The sequence below is a fragment of the Adiantum capillus-veneris genome, chromosome 14, assembly GCF_014529385.1.
Source record: "Adiantum capillus-veneris isolate H3 chromosome 14, ASM1452938v2, whole genome shotgun sequence".
Lineage (NCBI taxonomy): Eukaryota > Viridiplantae > Streptophyta > Polypodiopsida > Polypodiales > Pteridaceae > Adiantum > Adiantum capillus-veneris.
Window position 1 is genome coordinate 151,311,545 of NC_140944.1, and position 18,950 is coordinate 151,330,494.

The 18,950-nt window shown below is 47.4% G+C and overlaps 1 protein-coding gene across 4 annotated transcripts in view; it reads left to right on the forward strand.

Moving 5' to 3' along the window:
* The window catches only part of FANCM (DEAD/DEAH box RNA helicase family protein), a 207,891-nt gene that overhangs the window by 60,835 nt on the left and 128,106 nt on the right, over positions 1–18,950 (forward strand). For all 4 annotated transcript variants that reach the window (XM_086529246.1, XM_086529244.1, XM_086529245.1 and 1 more), the window contains one exon: positions 2,632–2,714. In XM_086529246.1, coding sequence (XP_086385372.1) covers positions 2,632–2,714 — 83 coding nt within the window. The remainder of the gene's footprint in view (positions 1–2,631; positions 2,715–18,950) is intronic.

An 18,950-nucleotide genomic window follows, 5' to 3' on the forward strand; every position in this document is an offset into this window, starting at 1 on the left:
TCTCCCATATCGTGCTAGAATGATCTTGATCCTCTGATGAATCCTCCGTCGATGCAGTGATGATCCTCGCAATCGCAGGCGTCTAGATCTCCCAAGCTCCATGGCCCTGTCAATCAGTATACCTCTAGTGCAGGTAGGTCCTGGAGGCTGCTCTGGATCCTGCTCCTCTGACTGGCGCGTCTCCACACGAAAGAAATCAGTGATCTCCCTCTCGGACTGTCTCCCCCTATCTGATCTCCTCAAGAGGCTCTCTCTGTGTCTGCGCAGCTCTAGCAAGAATAGCCCAAGGCATCTCTGATCCTGGTACCTCATAACTCGAGATAGTGGCCCAAAACCATCCCTAAAGAGGCAATGAAAACGACCTCGTATCTCATAGTAAACTGGGCAATGGCATATATAGTGCAGCTCTGTCTCTGGCTCCAAATGGCATAACTGACATATCTTGGCCTCTGTTGGTACTCTGCTAAACCTACCCACCTCGATCTTCAGCTGATGAGAAGATGTGCGTATCTGACCAATGGCACATCGTAAACCATATGACAGGTGTGTGTCCATGTAGCTAGGTCTAGTCACAAAACCGTCCTCTGTGAGCTGGAGAAGATGCTCCTTGTAGAAAGACATCTTCGTGCCTAGCTCATGGGTCGGCTCTATCCAAGTCCTCTTGGTATCCAGCTGAGTCACATCCTGTTTGATGAGTCTGCTAACCTCTGTCCGAGTAAGGGACAAAGAGGGTGCATCCAACGAATACTGGAAGGGTGGTAGCCTGTCTATGCTAAAACCATGAATCTGGAACCAAGAGGTCATCTGTGCATACCAACATGCTGTATCTCCCTGTGAAGCCAGCTGCCGAGAAGACTCCAGTGCTAAACGTGCATACCTGTCTCTGGGGAGCTCCCAGATGCTATGTAAAAAGGAGACTGATCTAGTGAGTGCCTCGACCACCAGCGGGGGGGCAGCCAGCTCTGCGCGGATAATCTCATGTGGTACTGAGGCTTTGGCTCTAATCATCCGCGAAATCATGGAAACCAGAGGTCTCTCCATACATCTCCAACCATCGGTACTACCAGGGCGACTGCTATGAGCCACAGAAGGGCCCCATATTTGACTCCATATAGCATGGCTGAGGTCACTAAGGTATCGAAGAGCCAAAGCTTTGTACGAGGTTCTTGAAATTGGGTCTGTGAACACATCCTCTCTAATCTCCCCAAAGCTGTATGTGCTCTTGTCAGTCTCATCTCTGCTGCTCTCCTCAAAGAAAACCCCGGGCCGGTAAAGACCACCCCAAGGTATGTGTATGCATTTGTATACTCCACTGGCTGATGGCCATAAGTAAATGTAGGAGCTGACCGTCTGACCCACTGTGGTGTGGTGTTAAACACCATAATCTTAGTCTTGCTAAGGTTTACAGACATACCACTATCGTGAGCAAAATTATGTAAAGCATCCAGATGACGCTGCATCCCCTCTGGAGAATCAGAAATCAGGACAATATCATCCGCATATAACAGCAAGGAAATCCATGTGCCCGCCAATTGTGCTCCACTTCCACCGTCCCTCTCTATGTAGTCTGAAACCTCATCAATGTACATCCCAAAGAGAGTAGGGGAGAGTGGGCATCCTTGTTTCACCCCAATGGTGGAGTGAACTAGACCAGACATACCCTCTGGAGTGCGTACCTGTCCCACTACTGTCTTGTACAGGGCCATAATCCCCCAGATCAGCTCTGTGGGCACACTCAGCTCATGTAATCTGTGCATCAACCTGGCTCTAGTGACCATGTCAAAGGCTTTGCGGAAATCCACAAAGCTACAATAGATCATCCTGCCGTGCGCTCTACCCTCCTCAATGATAGCTCTGAGCGTCAGTATATGATCAGGAGTAGAGAGTCCCTTCCTGAAGCTTGCCTGTCCTAAAGCCCGTATGCCCTGTCTTTCTGCCCATCTACTGAGGTGAGCTTGATAATAGATGCATACAACCTAGCCAAAGTGTGTCCAATCATGATGGTACTCAAACTCTTGCGCAAGAGTCTTTGCACGCCCTTGTTTCAGCCTCTTGCCCTTGCACACCCGTGCTCCATTTTCGCTTGATTTCACAATTGTCCGTTGTGTTCCTCCTTGGCTCTGCCACCTTGCGTCATTGGGCACTATCTGCCTATTAGCCCATTTCTTGCCTCTTAGCCCTTCTTCGTTGCCTTGTGTCCTATGTGTTGCTTATAGCTAGCCCTTCCCCTACGCTTGTGATTGGTCGGCGTTCCTAGAGTTGGTCTTGGAATGGACCGTTGCATTCCTTGTGTTCGGCAGGCGGTTTGGCCGTTTGAGTCATTTTCTAGCCATTCCCAGTCCAAAGATGGCTGTCCCCAGTTCAGTGGTCTGTGGACGGTTCCCTTTGACTACATGCTTTGCATACAAATAGATTTAGTGTGATGCTTTTGCAATGTGTCTATTTTTAATAGGATGTACTCTAGAAGGCTTTGTTCATTGTTTTCGTTTCTTGTAATAAGGTTTTATGGATTTATTGTTAGAGAAAGTTATTCAAATTTGAGAAATTTTTGTTTTTTCTGAACATGCTCACTTGTTAATTTAGTTGGCACTTAATTAGGGAACTAACCATGTGTGAGTGGTTTTTCTTTAGGAAAGATAGTGTTTACTGCACCTTCAAGACCCTTGGTGCTTCAACAGATAGAAGCATGCCATGGAAGTGTGGGGATTCCTCAGGTATCTAGTTTTGTTTCATTTCCTCTTTACCTCAAATATTGTCATTTGGTTTCAAGTGCAAAGTTTTTGTTAAGCTTTGAAGTTATTTCTTTTTCTTTTGCGTTATGTGATTTGCTTCAAAGTTATTAAAAACTCCATATGTTATCCATGAAATGTATAAGGAGTTGTGGTTCTGCAACCCATGTAGTTAAGGAGCCATATAACTATCTTTGTTTCCATTATGTGAGTCCAGAAGTTCTCACACCCATTTATTACCATGAGATGTGGAGTTGAGAGGGTCCACTAATGCCATACGGATAGTAGACACTTAGAGACAAGAGAGGTGGGGGATGGAAACAAGGAGAGAGTGATGGAGATGGAGGGCAAGGAGGGTCCATTGGTACTACACAATTTCATGGACATCACTTATATGTTGACATGGAGGAGCTTCGTTTAGTAGGGGTCTTACACACACTGTCATTGACATTTGCTGAGAGCTTCAACATACTCTTTTCAATTAATTGGGATGCCAGTCTTCCAATATATGGAGACTACGCCCGTTTTGAGTACCATTCAGGCTGAACTGATCAGAATTGAATTGGGTAGTAAGAGAAAATACACACTCAGACGTGATTTAGAGAGGATCTGGATAAGATTGCCTTTCCCTCATGGCACAAGGATGGCACATAATCCACTTTCTTTAACTCCCATGTATGGCTTCGTCATTTGACCTAGCTACATGGATTCCCAGCTATCATATTGATTACGCACAACTATTGGCCAAATGAGATGACAGAGTGGACTTGGCAGGTACTCCAGTCCATAATATTCTGTATATTAATGGTATCATGTATATCTTGGGGTCACTTTTTCTATCGCCTCCACACGATTCACTATGGGGTTAGAAGCTAGGGCGAGGTTGATACGGAGTATACTGCATTGGCTATGCTAGAGAGACAGTGCCACCAAGCACACTTCCAAGAGCCTCGGACAATGGGGTGACTTTTGACACTCTAGCCATGCCCGCACAAATGTAGGAAGCCGTGGTATGGGCACCAGGTCGAGCCACACATTGGTGGACACAGATAGAGCGACCATAGGTACTCAATGCTCATGATGGCACCTATTATACGCATGTACCTCATGATATTGTTCAAGTTGAGTTTATTGCGCCACCCATGATAGTGGAGGTTATTTCAGACCATATGCCTTCAGGCTTCTAGACAGATCAGAATCACTTGACCGCCCGTCACATGACCGCTTATCGTATAGAGGATTCGAGGTTCTTGGAGAGTTGGCTGAGGTAGGAGATAGAGGATCTAGGTATGTGTAGGAGGAAATCTATGTCGTGTACTCTACCGTGGGTGCTCCTCAATGCAATATGCAAGAAATCTCACTTCAAACATAAAAACAGACACTGTAGAGCAATATAAAACAAAGCAAGACTATACTCAAAATGACACAACAACAGGCTCCAAACCCAATGGAAACTCAACTAAACTCGTGGAACCAATACAATCTCTAGCTGGCAGCACACTCAGCTCCACGCCCAGAAGTCATAGGTACAATGGGTGTGTCAAGGGAGAGTGTAGGTGTATAAGTGCTAGGCTGAAACACAAGACTCTAGACTCAATGATTCAAACGACGCATCGATATCCCAAAACAACTAAGCGTATATACAATTATAAAGGGCAGCCAATGGCTAGCATAAATATCTCTCACATTCCAACTACGTCTATTTCTGAACTGTGGTGGCGGTGAATCGGTGTCCTCTAGACTCCCACTCCCACTGTCTGCCACGTGTCATTGCCCAGTCGACGGTCCACCCAGTGTGAAACCGAGGCTAATTGTAACCGTTGTCCAAAGCAGTCGAGGGTCCACCCAGTGTGAAACCGAGGCTAATTGTAACCGCTGTCCAAAGCCAACTGTAATTGTTGTCCACGTCTTGTGACACCGCAGCCTGCTACAGGTTGTCCGCCACAAGACCACTCATTGTCTTGTAGCGTGGTGGTATAGCTAACTAGTGACTCTGCAATAAAATTGGTGATATGTACATTGGAGAATGGTGAAGGAACCGTCGAACTACTGATACTCCGATGATGGTGGGCACGGATAGAAAGGCGGGTATGGGGATGGTGGCCATGTATATGTGGGGAGGATAGGGGCCATACCTTGGATGAGGGTTTATATGGTATGGCACACCGGCCCCATAAGCAGCATGTGGAGGGGAGGCAATGTGAGGGGCAGTGGGGTCGGGTGGTTGATAGCTTGGAAAACCACTGAAAGGTGGAGCATAATGGGACGAGGGTTACTGTGAGAAAGAGTCGATAGATGAGCCCCCAAAACTGAGATGAAGCTGAAGCCTGATGTAGAGACCCTGTTGTCACCGGCTTCTCTGCACCATGGGAAACAGATGGAGTATCTATCACTATCATTGCATTAGCAACACTAGTAGTGACAGTAGTAGGCAACAAAACCTCAATTGAATGTGCATGTGCACATGAAGAACATACATTAGCTACTCTCGGAGGGAGCTCCTGGACAGATGCCAGATTGTTGACCCCTCCAAGCTGCATATGTAAAGTGTTGACTACAAGACTCGCTGGATATTCTAGACCCACTGGACTAGTACACCAAGCTAGACTCGACTAGACCAGACGAGACGAGAATAGACTAAGCTAGGCTGGATGAGGGCGATTGTAGACTAGACCAGACAAGACCAAGTTGGTGGAAGGCGAAAGTGGACTAAACCAAGCTAAACCCAACCATTCTAGACCAACAGACTAGACGAGGGCGGGAGACCAGACCAGCTGGAACAAACTGGATGAAGGTGAGGGTGAACTAGACCAGGCGAGACCAAACCAGTCAGGACCAGCAGACTAGACCAGGGCAAAAAACTACACCAGCTAGCTCCTCGACCAAGTACGCTTAGCAACAGAGTGAGACTTCAGTTGAGGTCCCACAAGGTGTGCCAAAAATGAGAGTACCTGTAGCAAGAAGTCTATTTTGTGCTCTCTACTGTAATATACAAGAAATCTCACACCAAACCTAGAAACAGACACTATAGAGTAATATGGAACAAAGCAAGACTATACTCCAAATGACACAAAGGCAGACTCCAAACCCAATGGAAACTCGACTAAACTCATGAAACCAATACAGACTCTAGTTGGCAGCACACTCAGCTCCAAGCCCAGGATTCACGTGTACAATGGGGCTGTCGAGGCTTCAACTGTGCAAGGAGAGTGCAGGTGTGCACGACTAGACTAAAACACAAGACTAGACACAGTGACTCATACGAAGCATTGATATCCCAAACCAACTAAGCATATATACAATCATAAAGGGCAGCCAACGATTAGCACTAATATCTCTGACAATCCAGCTACGTCTATCTCTGAACTGTGGTGGCGGTGAACTAGCCATGGTGTCCTGTAGACCACCACTCCCACTGTTTGCCACTTGTCACTGCCCAGGTGAGAGTCCACTTTGTTTGAAGTTTGAACCCAAGGTTAACTGAACTGTTGTCCAAAGCTAACTGTAAACTGTTGTCTATGTCTTGTGACACTGTAGCTTGCTACAGTTTGCCCAAGTCACATAGTGGTTATCACGATAGGGACTAGAGATGGACCTCCCTCCAGTATGACAAAGATGCACCACACATCGAGCTCTCACATGACCAGAGGGACAAAGTCTTGAGACTGGACCTCTGGTAGCTATATTTACTAGAGACGTGAATATCATCCAGTACTTCGTGACCATTTCGGAGGATGGATAATAGGGAGACCCAAATACATGGAGGGATTCTTTCCACATGGTTCTAGGGTGGCGATTGGCCAGCTTAGGGTTCGTTGCGCTAGAGACTAGGAGAGCAGCTTGGATCCCTAGAGAGGAGAGGACATGCAAACTATGGAGACTATGCAGAGAGGAGGAATGTTGAGTGGTTGGGGGAGGTGGAGGATGAGGAGCACTATATATGCGGTTGCAAGGCCTATAGTGCAATCGGAAAGATTCCTCACCTTGTTCAGAAAGCCTCCAATAGCTCTTAGAGTCATCAGATCAGCGGGTGCTAGGAATCTTTATACAGGAGATTCAACAACACAGAGAGATCTCGTTACAAGCCCAAACAGTACCAGGCTGGGGTTCTTAGACACAAATCACCGCATTCTCTCAGAGATCCACTCTACCTCAACACCCACATAACAGGGAGTTACCTTCAGAGGGCAGAGACACTTAGAGCCAGTGGGGGATTGAGAACTCTTGGATTTCAGACACCTCATCTCTTCCATTGAAAGATGATGTAAGGTGCAGCGGAAGTGAATGTTGATAGTGCTCCGGATGAGTGCTCCGAACTGTGCTCAAGGGTTCCTTTTACTTACGGAAGGGAGAGCCTTCCGTTCTTCTTAGAGAGAGAGTGCAAGTGCAATGATCATAAACAAAGTGAATGCTATTGTGATTGGAATTGTTGAGAATGAGAGAGAAATGAAATGAAATGAGAGAGAAAGAAAGAAAGAAAGATTTTTAACGTCTATGTCAGGCCGAAATCGGCCTATGAGACAAATCAAATGTACATGGTGTGTATGTCATCCGTCTATCGGAAAGACAAATGAAACAAAACTGATACAAAACTGAACTGAATGTAGGTAGTGGGGTATCTGAGGAGGGATGGAGCTCTATCTCTAGGGGTATATGCATGTCTATATGCTCAAGGTAGTACAATCATGAGAATGCATCAAGCTATCTAGCTCCATCCTGTACTAATGGGGGGATGTAAGATGTGGTACATGGGCGGGTCTGGTGCCAAGGCTACCCGGATGAAAGCTGTCGGGTCGGTCCTCATCTGGGCCACTCGCTCCTCAGTGGCACGGCGCTCCCGGGCTCGGATCTCCTCGATCTGTCGGTGGTGGGAGCTCGCGCCCCTGTAGCCTGACTCGTGGTCGTCATCTAGCTCGGCTCACCTCCGCCTGTGGGAGTGTCACTCCCCTCTGAGTGTCTGGTGAGGGAGGGGCGGCAATCCTCTGAAAGAAGTCTGTGAGCTGCGACTGTCTCCCCTCTGTCTGTGTAGCTGTGTGTGGCTGTAGTAGTGTGTCCCGATGGCACTGTATCTCTAGTAAGAACCGTCCGAGCTGTCTCCGATCTCGAGAGTCCATGATCTCTCGGAGAGTGGGCTGTCCTCTGAATAAGGCCTCATACCTGCCTCTGATCTCAGTGTATGCTCTGTATCTACATACAAAGTGCTCCTCACTCTCCACCTCCTCTGTGCAGGCTCTGCAGACTCGCTCCTCCCTGGGAACACCAGTATGTCTCCCGATCTCAATCTCTAACCTGTGTGAAGCCACTCTCAGCTGACCAATCGCCACCCGTGAGCTATGTGGCATATATGTGTCCATGTAGCGTGGTCTCTGTATGAACCCCCCAGACAATATGGTGAGAAACTGGTCTCTGGATGGAGAGAGAGAGAGAGAGAGAGAGAGAGAGAGAGAGAGAGAGAGAGAGAGAGAGAGAGAGAGAGAGAGAGAGAGAGAGAGAGAGAGAAAATGAAATGAAATGATATATTAACGTCTACAAAAGGCCAAAATGACCTATGAGACCAACTGATTACAATGATGAGTCTAGTACCAAGTCTGGGTACAAACAAAGAAAACTACAAACAAAGAACTGATAGGAGTGCTACCGACTCCTATGGGTGGCTGGTAGGTTGAGCAATGGTATCATGCCATAAGGGTACAAAGTGGGGATAAGTGTCACCATGATACAATATAGCAGTAGCATGAAGCCTATCCTCATCGACACTCTGGGTGTCGTGCTAGAATCCTGTGGATCCTCTGCCGCAATCTCCGCCGGTGCTGTGTGGCTCCCCTCCTCATTCGCGGTCGTCTCGATCTCCCTAACTCTATAGCTCGATCAATGAGAGTACCGTTGGTGTGTGTATGGGTGGGAACCGAGTTCTGTGGTGGTGGTGTCCCCTCTGCCTCTGTGGTACTCAGACTGAAGAAATCTGAGATGCGTCTCTGGGATTGTCTCTGTCTTTGCCCCTTCAATAGAGCGTCTCTATGTCTCTGAATCTCAAGTAGGAATAATCCGAGGCATCTTTGATCCTGATATCTCATGAGTCAAAACCATCTCTGAATAGACAATGAAAGCGTCCCCGTATCTCATAGTAGATTGTGCAGTGACATACGTAGTGAAACTCTGTCTCTGGCTCTGCATGGCATAACTGACATATCCTACTGTCTGCTGGTATGCCTCTGAATCTACCTGTCTCAATCCCAAGCTGGTGTGAAGATGTGCGAATCTGGCCTATAGCACATCGTAACCCATGAGATAGATGTGTGTCCATGTAACTGGGCCGTGTGACAAATCCGTCTGTCGTGAGTTGAAGAAGATGCTCTCTATAGAAAACCCTCTTCGTACCCAACTCCCGTGATGGCTCTATCCATGTCCTCTTGCTATCAAGCTGGATAAGATCCTGCCGAATGAGTCTAGTAGTCTCCATCCGTGTAAGAGCCAAGGATGGTGCATCAAGAGAATACTGGAAAGGGGGCAGCCTGTCCATGCTGAAACCATGCCTCTGAAACCATGAGCTCATCTGTGCATACCAACATGATGTATCTCCCTGTAATGCCAGCTGTCTGGATGACTCAAGAGCAAGCCTGGCATACCTGTCCCTGGTGGTGTCCCATAAGCTGTGTACAAATGATACTGATCTGGTGAGTGCCTCAACCTCCATAGGTGGGGCAGCCAGCTCCGCTCGTATGATGTCATGTGGGACTGAGGCCTTGGCTCTAATCAGCCTAGAAATCATAGATATCAGGGGTCTCTCCATATTACTCCATCCAGCATTGTCAATAGACGATCCCCAAACCTGAACCCCGTAGTGCATAACTAAAGTGACCAAAGTATCAAAATGCCAGAGCTTTGTTCGAGGTTCCTGGAACTGAACCTGCGAACAAATCCTCTCTAAACCACCTAGGGCTGCATAGGCACGAGTGAATCTAGTGTTTGCTGCCACTTTCAGTGTGAACCTCGATCCACTAAAGACCACCCCAAGATATGTGTATGCATCAGTGTACTCCATACTGTCCTGCCCATATGTGAAAGTAGGTGCTGATCTCCTAACCCACTGTGGCGTGGTATTAAATACCATGACCTTGGTTTTACCAAGGTTGACAAACAATCCACTATCCTCTGCAAAACTATGCAATGCGTCCAAATGTCTCTGCATACCCTCTGGCGAGTCTGATATCAACACGATATCGTCAGCATACAATAAAAGAGGGATCCATGTCCCTACAAGCTGAGCACCTCTATCTCCCCCTCTGTCAATATAATCAGAGACCCCATCAACATACATACCAAATAAAGTAGAGGACAGTGGGCATCCCTGTTTCACTCCGATAGTGGAGTGAACTATGTCAGATATCCCCTCTGCTGTGCGTACATGACCCATCACTGAACTGTACAATGCCATTATCCCCCACATCAGCTCTGTGGGTACCCCCAATTCCATAAGTCGGTGCATCAATCTGGCCCTCGGTACTGTGTCAAAAGCTTTGCGGAAATCCACAAAGCTGTAGTATATCCGTCTACCATGTGCTCGACCCTCCTCAATGATAGCTCTGAGTGTAAAGACATGATCTAGTGTGGAGAAACCCCTTCTGAAACCAGCCTGCCCAGGTGCCCGTATGCCCATAATCTCTGCCCAACTGCTCAGCCTATGCTCGAGGATGGATGCATATGACCGTGCCAATGTGTGTCCTACCATGATAGTACGGTAATTCCCCGGCACTGTGGGGTCTCCTGTCTTGAAGATAGGTACAATAGTAGATAATCTCCAAGACTCAGGGAAGCCCTCACACATGACACGGTTGAATAGCTGTGCAAGCATCTCTGCCAACAAATCCCCAGCATGTATGATGTGCTCTGCTACCAAACCCTCATGATCCTGTGCCCGTCTGGTCTTCATCCTGTCAATGGCCTCCTTTACCATCTCAGTGGTAAAGAAGGTGCTCGTAGCCGGACATGGCTGTGGTGGGTCTGGTAGTGGTGGTTGTCCAGGTACAGTGTATAAAGATGCTGCATACTGCCCCCATATCTCTGTAGAAGTAATCACTGGTGGGGTAGACCTCTCATGGAATAGACGCCAAGCCTCTCTTGAATCTCTACTAAGGAAGAGCTGATATAAATCTTGCTCCATCTGGACCAAGAAAGCTCGCTTCTTCCGTCGCACTAGTCGTCGTGTAGGAATGCGAGACTGTCTATAGGTGATCACTCCCAATGTAAGCTCCCGCTGTATCTGAGCTCTCCTCTGTCGACACTCCTCGTCATACCAGCTGTTCTGAGGCATGTGCCCAAAACGACGTCCCTGCCCAGGCTGAGTGTGTGGGTATGCCTCTGTCGTTGCCCCATGTAATGTCACTGTCAGCATAGATGTGATCTCCTCCACTGTGTATACTGGCTCTGATGTGCATAAAAGCCTATGTATCTCCTCTACATAGACTGAGTCAGTCTCTGGTGTAAAAGTATAGCGTGGATGTCTATCACCCCGTGAGGCCTGAGATGTATTGTACTCAAAGGAGACTGATAATGTTAAAAGTGCATGATCTACTGCTATCCTAACAGGCCTGGGCCCCACTGTGAAATCCTGAATGTGAGAGATAAAGCTCGGATGTGTCAGAACATAGTCTACAGTGCTGGATCCATGTCTGTGTGGAAAACAAGTAAAACCTATAGACAATGGGAAAGTCGTTAAGCCATTCAGTATGGCTAAACTGTGAGTAGTCGTCATCTCTCTCAGGTATCTCCCATACTCTGTATGCTCTCTGTCGTGTGAGCATCTCTCAAGTCCCATCTCCTCTGGCTCTAGCTCTCTAAGCATCTCCTCTGATGTGTCATAGAAGACTGTCTGTGAGCTACCTGTACGGGCATTGAAATCCCTCAAGAGTATGATGTCTCCATCTCTGGAGAACTCCCAGATATCATCATCAAGTACAGAGTAAGGAGACTGTCCTCTGGGTGAAGCATATATTGAAGTGCTGGGAGGAAAATAGCATATGGCGATGTACAAGAAACGTCCAGTCTCTGCCCTTAGCCTCACCCACAAGTATCTGGCCTGATCATCTCTCCGAATTATGTGCAGTAGTGGTTGGAGCTCCTCTCTGAAAAGAACTGCTACACCTCCTGATCCTCTAGTCCCATGCGTAGTTCTGGTGCATGTCCTGCAAGCTGTCTCCCATCTGTATCCTGATATATGCGGCATCAACTGTCCTGGAGCTTGATGAGTCTGAGTAGAAAACAATGTCTCTGTCTCTGAAGCTGTCCTCAAAGGCACCCACATCAAGTCTATACGAACAATTACAGTTCCAAACCGCCATCCTGAGAGTGGTCCCAGAGGTCTCACACCGTCATGTAGAGTGGTGCTCTGTAATCACTACTCGTCCATTTCTGTAGAAAGCTAACTTTCCCTTCTCCCTTGTTGCTATAATCTCTGGCATGACCTCTCTCATATGTGCAAGCTGTGAGAGCGTAAGATCATCTCCTAAAAAGATACCTGTTTTCTTGAGGGTTGGCCTCTTCTTTAAAAAGTCTTTCTTTTCTTCCATGGAGGGAAAGTGCAAAATGAGAGTCCGTTCTTTTGAACTCTCCCCATTACCTTCACTCTTCTTGCCCACTCTCCAAGCTTGTGTGTGTGAGGGTTTCTCCAGCCCCATCATGGACATGAGGCTCTTCACCTCTTGGTCGACCTTATCTGAATCTTTTAAGCCGGTCACTCTCACGTTTAGAGCGCGTACCCTTCTTCGTTGTTCCTCTTCTAGTGTTTTGTTGATGATGTCGGGTGTAGTCGGAATTTCCTTGCCCTTTCCCTCCTTGACAACTTCAATCCATTTTTTAGCCTCATCCATTTTCTTTTGCGTTTTGGAGAGAACCTCCACCCACGAGGTCTTCATTTCTCCTTCCTCCTTTATTTCTTTGACTTGTGCTCGTATACTATTCAGCTCGTCAATCATTGATGGCTGAATTTCTCCATCTTCAAGGCGTCTTCCCTCTTTGGTTTCATCGAGTTCCTTTCGAAGGGCTGAGATGCTACTTTTTAAAGCTTGAATTTCATCCCGGAACTCCTTGCGTTCTAGTTCCCTCGCCTGTTCCTCCCTCTTTTTCCATTCAAGAATTAAATTCTTCTCTTTCTTCCCCTCATCCATGTGGGCTTTGCATTCTTTCAACTCCTTTTCAATGGCTGTCATCCTCTTGCTTGTGACCATGTAGTGCGCCGCCATCTGTCTTGCCTTATTTGTTTCACTTTCTAAGAGAGAGGAGAGAGCAACCTATATGCACCGCATTATGCATACATGTGTTTCCACATTCAGCCTACATGGCATATATTTGCTTTCTGTACGTGTCAACTTGCAATATCTGTGAGTTTTGCCGTTTCCAAATTCCTTGCAAATAAATCCCTGCAGGTCTGAAAATACAGGATTTTGAGAATGCGAAAATTCAGAAAATCCGGAAAAGCCGAGACTGAAAATTCTTGTGGGAATTCCTCCTGGATTTTGAATTTTGCCGGGTGTATGTACCTGCGGGCTGAAAAAAAAAAAAGAAGGAGGGGGGGGGAAATGTATTTATCTGCGGGCGCGCTGGCACAGTAGCAGGTGGGCGGGGGGTGGGGGAATTTGTGTGCTTTGTCACAGCAGCAGGTGGGCGGGGGGGAATTTTTGCGCGCTGTCACAGCAGCAGGTGGGCGGGGGGGTGGGGGGGGATTTTTGCGCGCTGTCACAGCAGCAGGAGAGAGAAATGAAATGAAATGAAATGTTATATTAACGTCTTCAAAAGGCCAAAATGACCTATGAGACCAATCAGTTACAAAATAGTGAATCTAATACCATGTCTGGGTACAAAAGAACTAGAAGTGGAACAAAATACTACTACTACTACTACAATCTAAAACTACGTGGGTGTAGCAGCTGATACAATAGGTACCCGGTAAACTGGATGTAACAGTGTGTGAAACAAAGATGGAAGAAATGGTGAGGATCCATCCTCATCTGCACTCTGAATGTCGAGAGAGTATGGCTCGAATCTTCTGTTGTAGTCTCCGTCGATGCTGTGTAGCTCCTCTCCTCAGTCGCGGTCGTCTGTATCTCTGTAGCTCCAATGCTCGGTCGATGAGAGTGCCAGTAGTGGTCGAATGAGTGTGGGACGAGCTCTGCAGTGGTGGCTGCTCCTCTGGCTGTCCCATATCTAGTGAAAAGAAATCTGTAATGTGTCTCTGGGACTGCCTCTCTCTAGCTCTCCCCAGTAAAGTGTCTCTATACCTGTGTAACTCAAGTAGATATAGTCCAAGACATCTCTGATCCTCATAACTCATGACCCTAGATAGAGGACCAAAACCCTCTCTGAATAAGCAGTGGAAACGCCCCCGTATCTCATAGAACACTGTGCAATGACATATGTAGTGCAACTCTGTCTCTGGCTCTCTCTGGCATAATCGGCATATCCTGTTGTCTGCTGGTATCCCTCTGAATCTACCAGTCTCAATCTCGAGCTGATCTGAGGATGTGCGTATCTGACCAATGGCACAACGCAAACCATGAGACATATGTGTGTCCATGTAGCTGGGTCGAATCACAAACCCATCTCCTGTGAGGTGGAGAAGATGCTCTCTATAGAAAGCCATCTTCGTGCTCAACTCCTGAGGCGGCTCTATCCATGTCCTCCTGGTGTCGAGCTGGATCAGGTCCTGACGAATGAGTCTAGTGATCTCCACCCGTGTAAGAGACAGCGAGGGTGCCTGAAGAGAATACTGGAAAGGGGGCAACCTGTCCATGGTGAAGCCATGCGTCTGAAACCATGAAGTCATCTGTGCATACCAGCATGAAGTGTCCCCCTGTAGAGCTAACTGTCTGGAAGACTCAAGGGCCAGTCTAGCATATCTGTCTCTAGTAGTATCCCATAGGCTGTGCACAAAGGACACTGATCTGGTAAGCGCCTCAATCTCCATGGGGGGGGCAGCTAGCTCTGCTCGAATGATCGCGTGAGGTACGGAGGCCTTGGCTCTAATCAATCGGGAGATCATAGATACCAAGGGCCTCTCCATACGTCTCCAACCATCCTGGCCTACAGGAGGTCCCCATACCTGTACCCCATACATCATAGCTGAGGCTACTAAAGTATCAAAGAGCCATAACTTTGTCCGAGGTTCCTGGAACTGAACCTGCGAACACATCCTCTCCAAGCCTCCCAAGGCCGCATAAGCTCTGGTCAGTCTAGTCTCTGCTGCTCTCCCCAAAGAAAACCTCGGCCCAGTGAAGACTATCCCAAGGTAAGTGTATGCATCTGTATACTCCACAATCTCTTGACCATACGTGAAGGTCGGTGCCGATCTCCTGATCCACTGTGGTGTGGTGTTAAACACCATGACCTTGGTTTTACCAAGGTTTACAGACAATCCACTATCCTCTGCAAAACTGTGTAATGCATCCAACTGTCGCTGCATACCCTCTGGTGAGTCAGAGATCAAGACAATATCATCAGCATATAACAACAATGGGATCCACGTCCCTGCCAGCTGGGCACCTCTATCACCCTCTCTGTCAATGTAATCAGACACCTCATCAACATACATACCAAATAGAGTAGGAGACAATGGGCAACCCTGTTTCACCCCGATAGTGGAGTGAACTAAGTCAGATATCCCCTCTGGGGTGCGTACATGTCCCATCACTGATCTGTATAAAGCCATAATCCCCCAAATCAACACTGTGGGCACCCCCATCTCCTGCAGTCTGCGCATCAGTCGAGCTCTCGGTACCATGTCAAATGCTTTGCGGAAATCCACAAAGCTACAATAAATCCGTCTCCCATGTGACCTGCCCTCCTCAATGATAGCTCTGAGTGTCAGAATATGGTCAAGAGTGGAGAAACCCCTCCTGAAACATGCCTGTCCCTTTGCCCGTACACCCTCACCCTCTGCCCAGTTACTCAACTGTTGCTCAATAATGGATGCATACAATCGTGCCAGTGTGTGTCCAACCATAATAGTGCGGTAATTTCCAGGCTCTGTAGGATCACCTGCCTTGAATATAGGCACAATAGTAGACAACCTCCAAGTCTCAGGTAATCCCTCACACATGGCACGATTGAACAACACTGCAAGAACCTCCATCAGCATATCCCTAGCATGTATAAAGTGCTCCGCTACTAGACCGTCATGATCGTAAGCCCTCCTGGTCCTCATCCTGTCAATGGCTCTCTTTACCATCTCAGTGGTAAAGAAGGTGCTCGTAGGTGGACATGGCTCTGTAGGATCTGGAAGGGGATCTTGCCCGGGAACCGTATATAACGATGTTGCATACTGGCCCCACACATCAGGAGAAGTAATCACTGGGGGAGGGGAGTGCTCATGGAAGAGTCGCCATGCCTCGCCTGAGTCTCTACTCAAGAACAACTGATACAAGTCTCGCTCCATTTGGGCCAGGTAAGCTCGTTTCTTCTTTCGCACAAGGCGCCGGAAAGCAATCCGCGAGAGAGAGAGAGAGAGAGAGAGAGAGAGAGAGAGAGAGAGAGAGAGAGAGAGAGAGAGAGAGAGAGAGAGAGAGAGAGAGAGAGAGAGAGAGAGAGAGAGAGAGAGATCTATTAACGTCCTTTAGGAGGCCGAACTCGACCTATAGGACAAAACAGATACATCCATCTTCTATGGGGTCTAGTTCATCAGGTAAGGGAAAAAAAAAAACCAAAATTCACAGTAGCTCAGAGCTCCATGGTCATGAGCTTATTGTTATACAGTGCTTCCAGGCTTTTATGACTCATAAAAGCTTAGTTTTACATAAGGGGTGATAATCCATGAATTTACATCAAAATATATATATATAAGGAGAGATAATCTCTACTCTGGGGGTGTGGGATTCTTGAATTCTCTAATGAGTGCTTTTCCAGCTTTATATACTGCCCATTTGCCTTCTTTCCTTGCTTCACGTACTTTTGCTAATTCACTGGCTCGATCCTTAAGCTGCAAAGGGGTGAGTTCATGTGAAATCCACACCTTAGTGCCTTGTAGTGATTTTGTTTGCTTCATCACAGCTATCTTCTCCTCCATAGTATCATAATGTACTGCTGCTTGCTTCCCTTTGACCTCCACGTAGATTGGATCTCCAAGGTCCACAAAAGGCACTGCTTTTCCTAACTTGTGCTTCCATATGGTTGTTTCTGTCATGTATTCGTCCTCTTCTATGACAACTTGGGTCCAATCATCCGACATACCACCAATCCTGATAACTTTTTTATTTGCCTGCACTTGGTCTCTTTCTTGCATTTCTGAGATAACTTTTGATACTAAAGTGTGGGTTACCTGTGTAGGCACTGAATTCATGTTTGCCTCATTGTTCTCTTCCTTGTGTGTATGTTCTTGCTGTTCTTTGAGTTGTAGCTGTGCTTCTAACCGCAAGATTTTCTCATCTTTCGTAGCTATGTCTGCTTTCATTAGGGTAAGCTCGGTTTGTACCTTTTTGAGTTCTTTAAGTAGGTAGGTTTCCCATTGCGATGGTTTTGATAGGGGTGGTGGGATTGGTGGTCCTCCCATCTTCACAGCAGGCAGAGAAAGTCATCTTCTCCATATCTGTGGGTGGATGATTCTGTACTGTGGGTCTGATTTTTTTTTGGGCCTTGGCCCCTTAGCCCTCACAGGGTGCCCACATACCCCAAGGGGGCTCAAAAAACAGAGGGCTGCTGTGTGTTTTTTGCTGGCGCGCAGAAGAGAGAGAGCTATTGGCGGGGCGGAGGGGCTGATGTGGGACGGAGAAGCTGCTACGCGAGGGGCAGAGAGAGAGAGAGAGAGAGAGAGAGAGAGAGAGAGAGAGAGAGAGAGAGAGAGAGAGAGAGAGAGAGAGAGAGAGAGAGAGAGAGAGAGAGAGAGAGAGAAAGAAGAAAGAAAGAAAGAAAGATTTTTAACGTCTATGTCAGGCCGAAATCGGCCTATGAGACAAATCAAATGTACATTGTGTGTATGTCATCCGTCTATCGGAAAGACAAATGAAACAACATTGATACAAAACTGAACTGAATGTAGGTAGTGGAGTATCTGAGGAGGGATGGAGCTCTATCTCTAGGGGTATATGCATGTCTGTATGCTGAAGGTAGTAAAATCATGAGAATGCATCAAGCTATCTAGCTCCATCCTGTACTAATGGGGGGATGTAAGATGTGGTACATGGGTGGGTCTGGTGCCAAGGCTACCCGGATGAGAGAGAGAGAGAGAGAGAGAGAGAGAGAGAGAGAGAGAGAGAGAGAGAGAGAGAGAAAAGAAATGAAATGAAATGTTATATTAACGTCTTCAAAAGGCCATAGTGACCTATGAGACCAGAAAGTTACAAGGTGGTGGATCTGATACAAAGTCAGAGTAACGAAATAACCTAACAACAGTACAAAACAAAGATATATACTATGGGATCCTAGATTGGTCGATGTGAGCTAAGCAAAAAACTAAGCAAAAATGTGCGGCTTATCACAAAAAATCTAGCATCGATCGTTGGCAAATCTCATCAATTTCCTCCATCGTTAGTAGTCTGACCGGGCGTCGTGCATGCCTGGCTAGCGTGCTCTGAATCTTTTGACGTAGCCTCCGTCGGTGCTGTGTAGTCCTTTGCAGCCGTGGGCGCCTGGATTTCCCCAGTTCAATCGCTCGATCAGTGTGCCTCTGGTGTGAGACGAGGGGGAGCTCTGCTATGGGAGTGGCTCTTGCGGCTGTCCCGTGTCTGCTCTGAAGAAGACTGTGATCCTTCTTTGAGACTGGCTAGCCTCGCCATTCATCAGGCTCTCTCTGTGTCTGCGCAGCTCGAGCAAGAACAAACCCAGGCATCTCTGATCTTCGTATCCCATTACTCTTGAGAGTGGTCCAAAACCCTCTCTGAACAAGCAATGGAAGTGGCCTCGTATCTCGTAGTAGACGGGGCAGCGGCATGTATAATGCAGCTCTGTCTCAGGTTCCATGTCACACAAGGGGCATGTCCTGGCCTCTGCTGGTACTCCACTGTATCTCCCAGTTTCAATCCGCAGCTGGTGAGACGATGTGCGTGATTGGCCAATAGCACATCGTATCCCATGAGACAAGTGGGTATCCATGTATCTTGGTCTTGTCACAAAACCATCTTCCGTAAGCTGGAGAAGGTGGTCTCTGTAGAAAGCCATCTTCGTGCCCAATTCTTGTGCTGGTTGTATCCATGTCCTCCTGGTGTCTAGCTGGGTCAGGTCTTGGCGGATGAGCTTGGT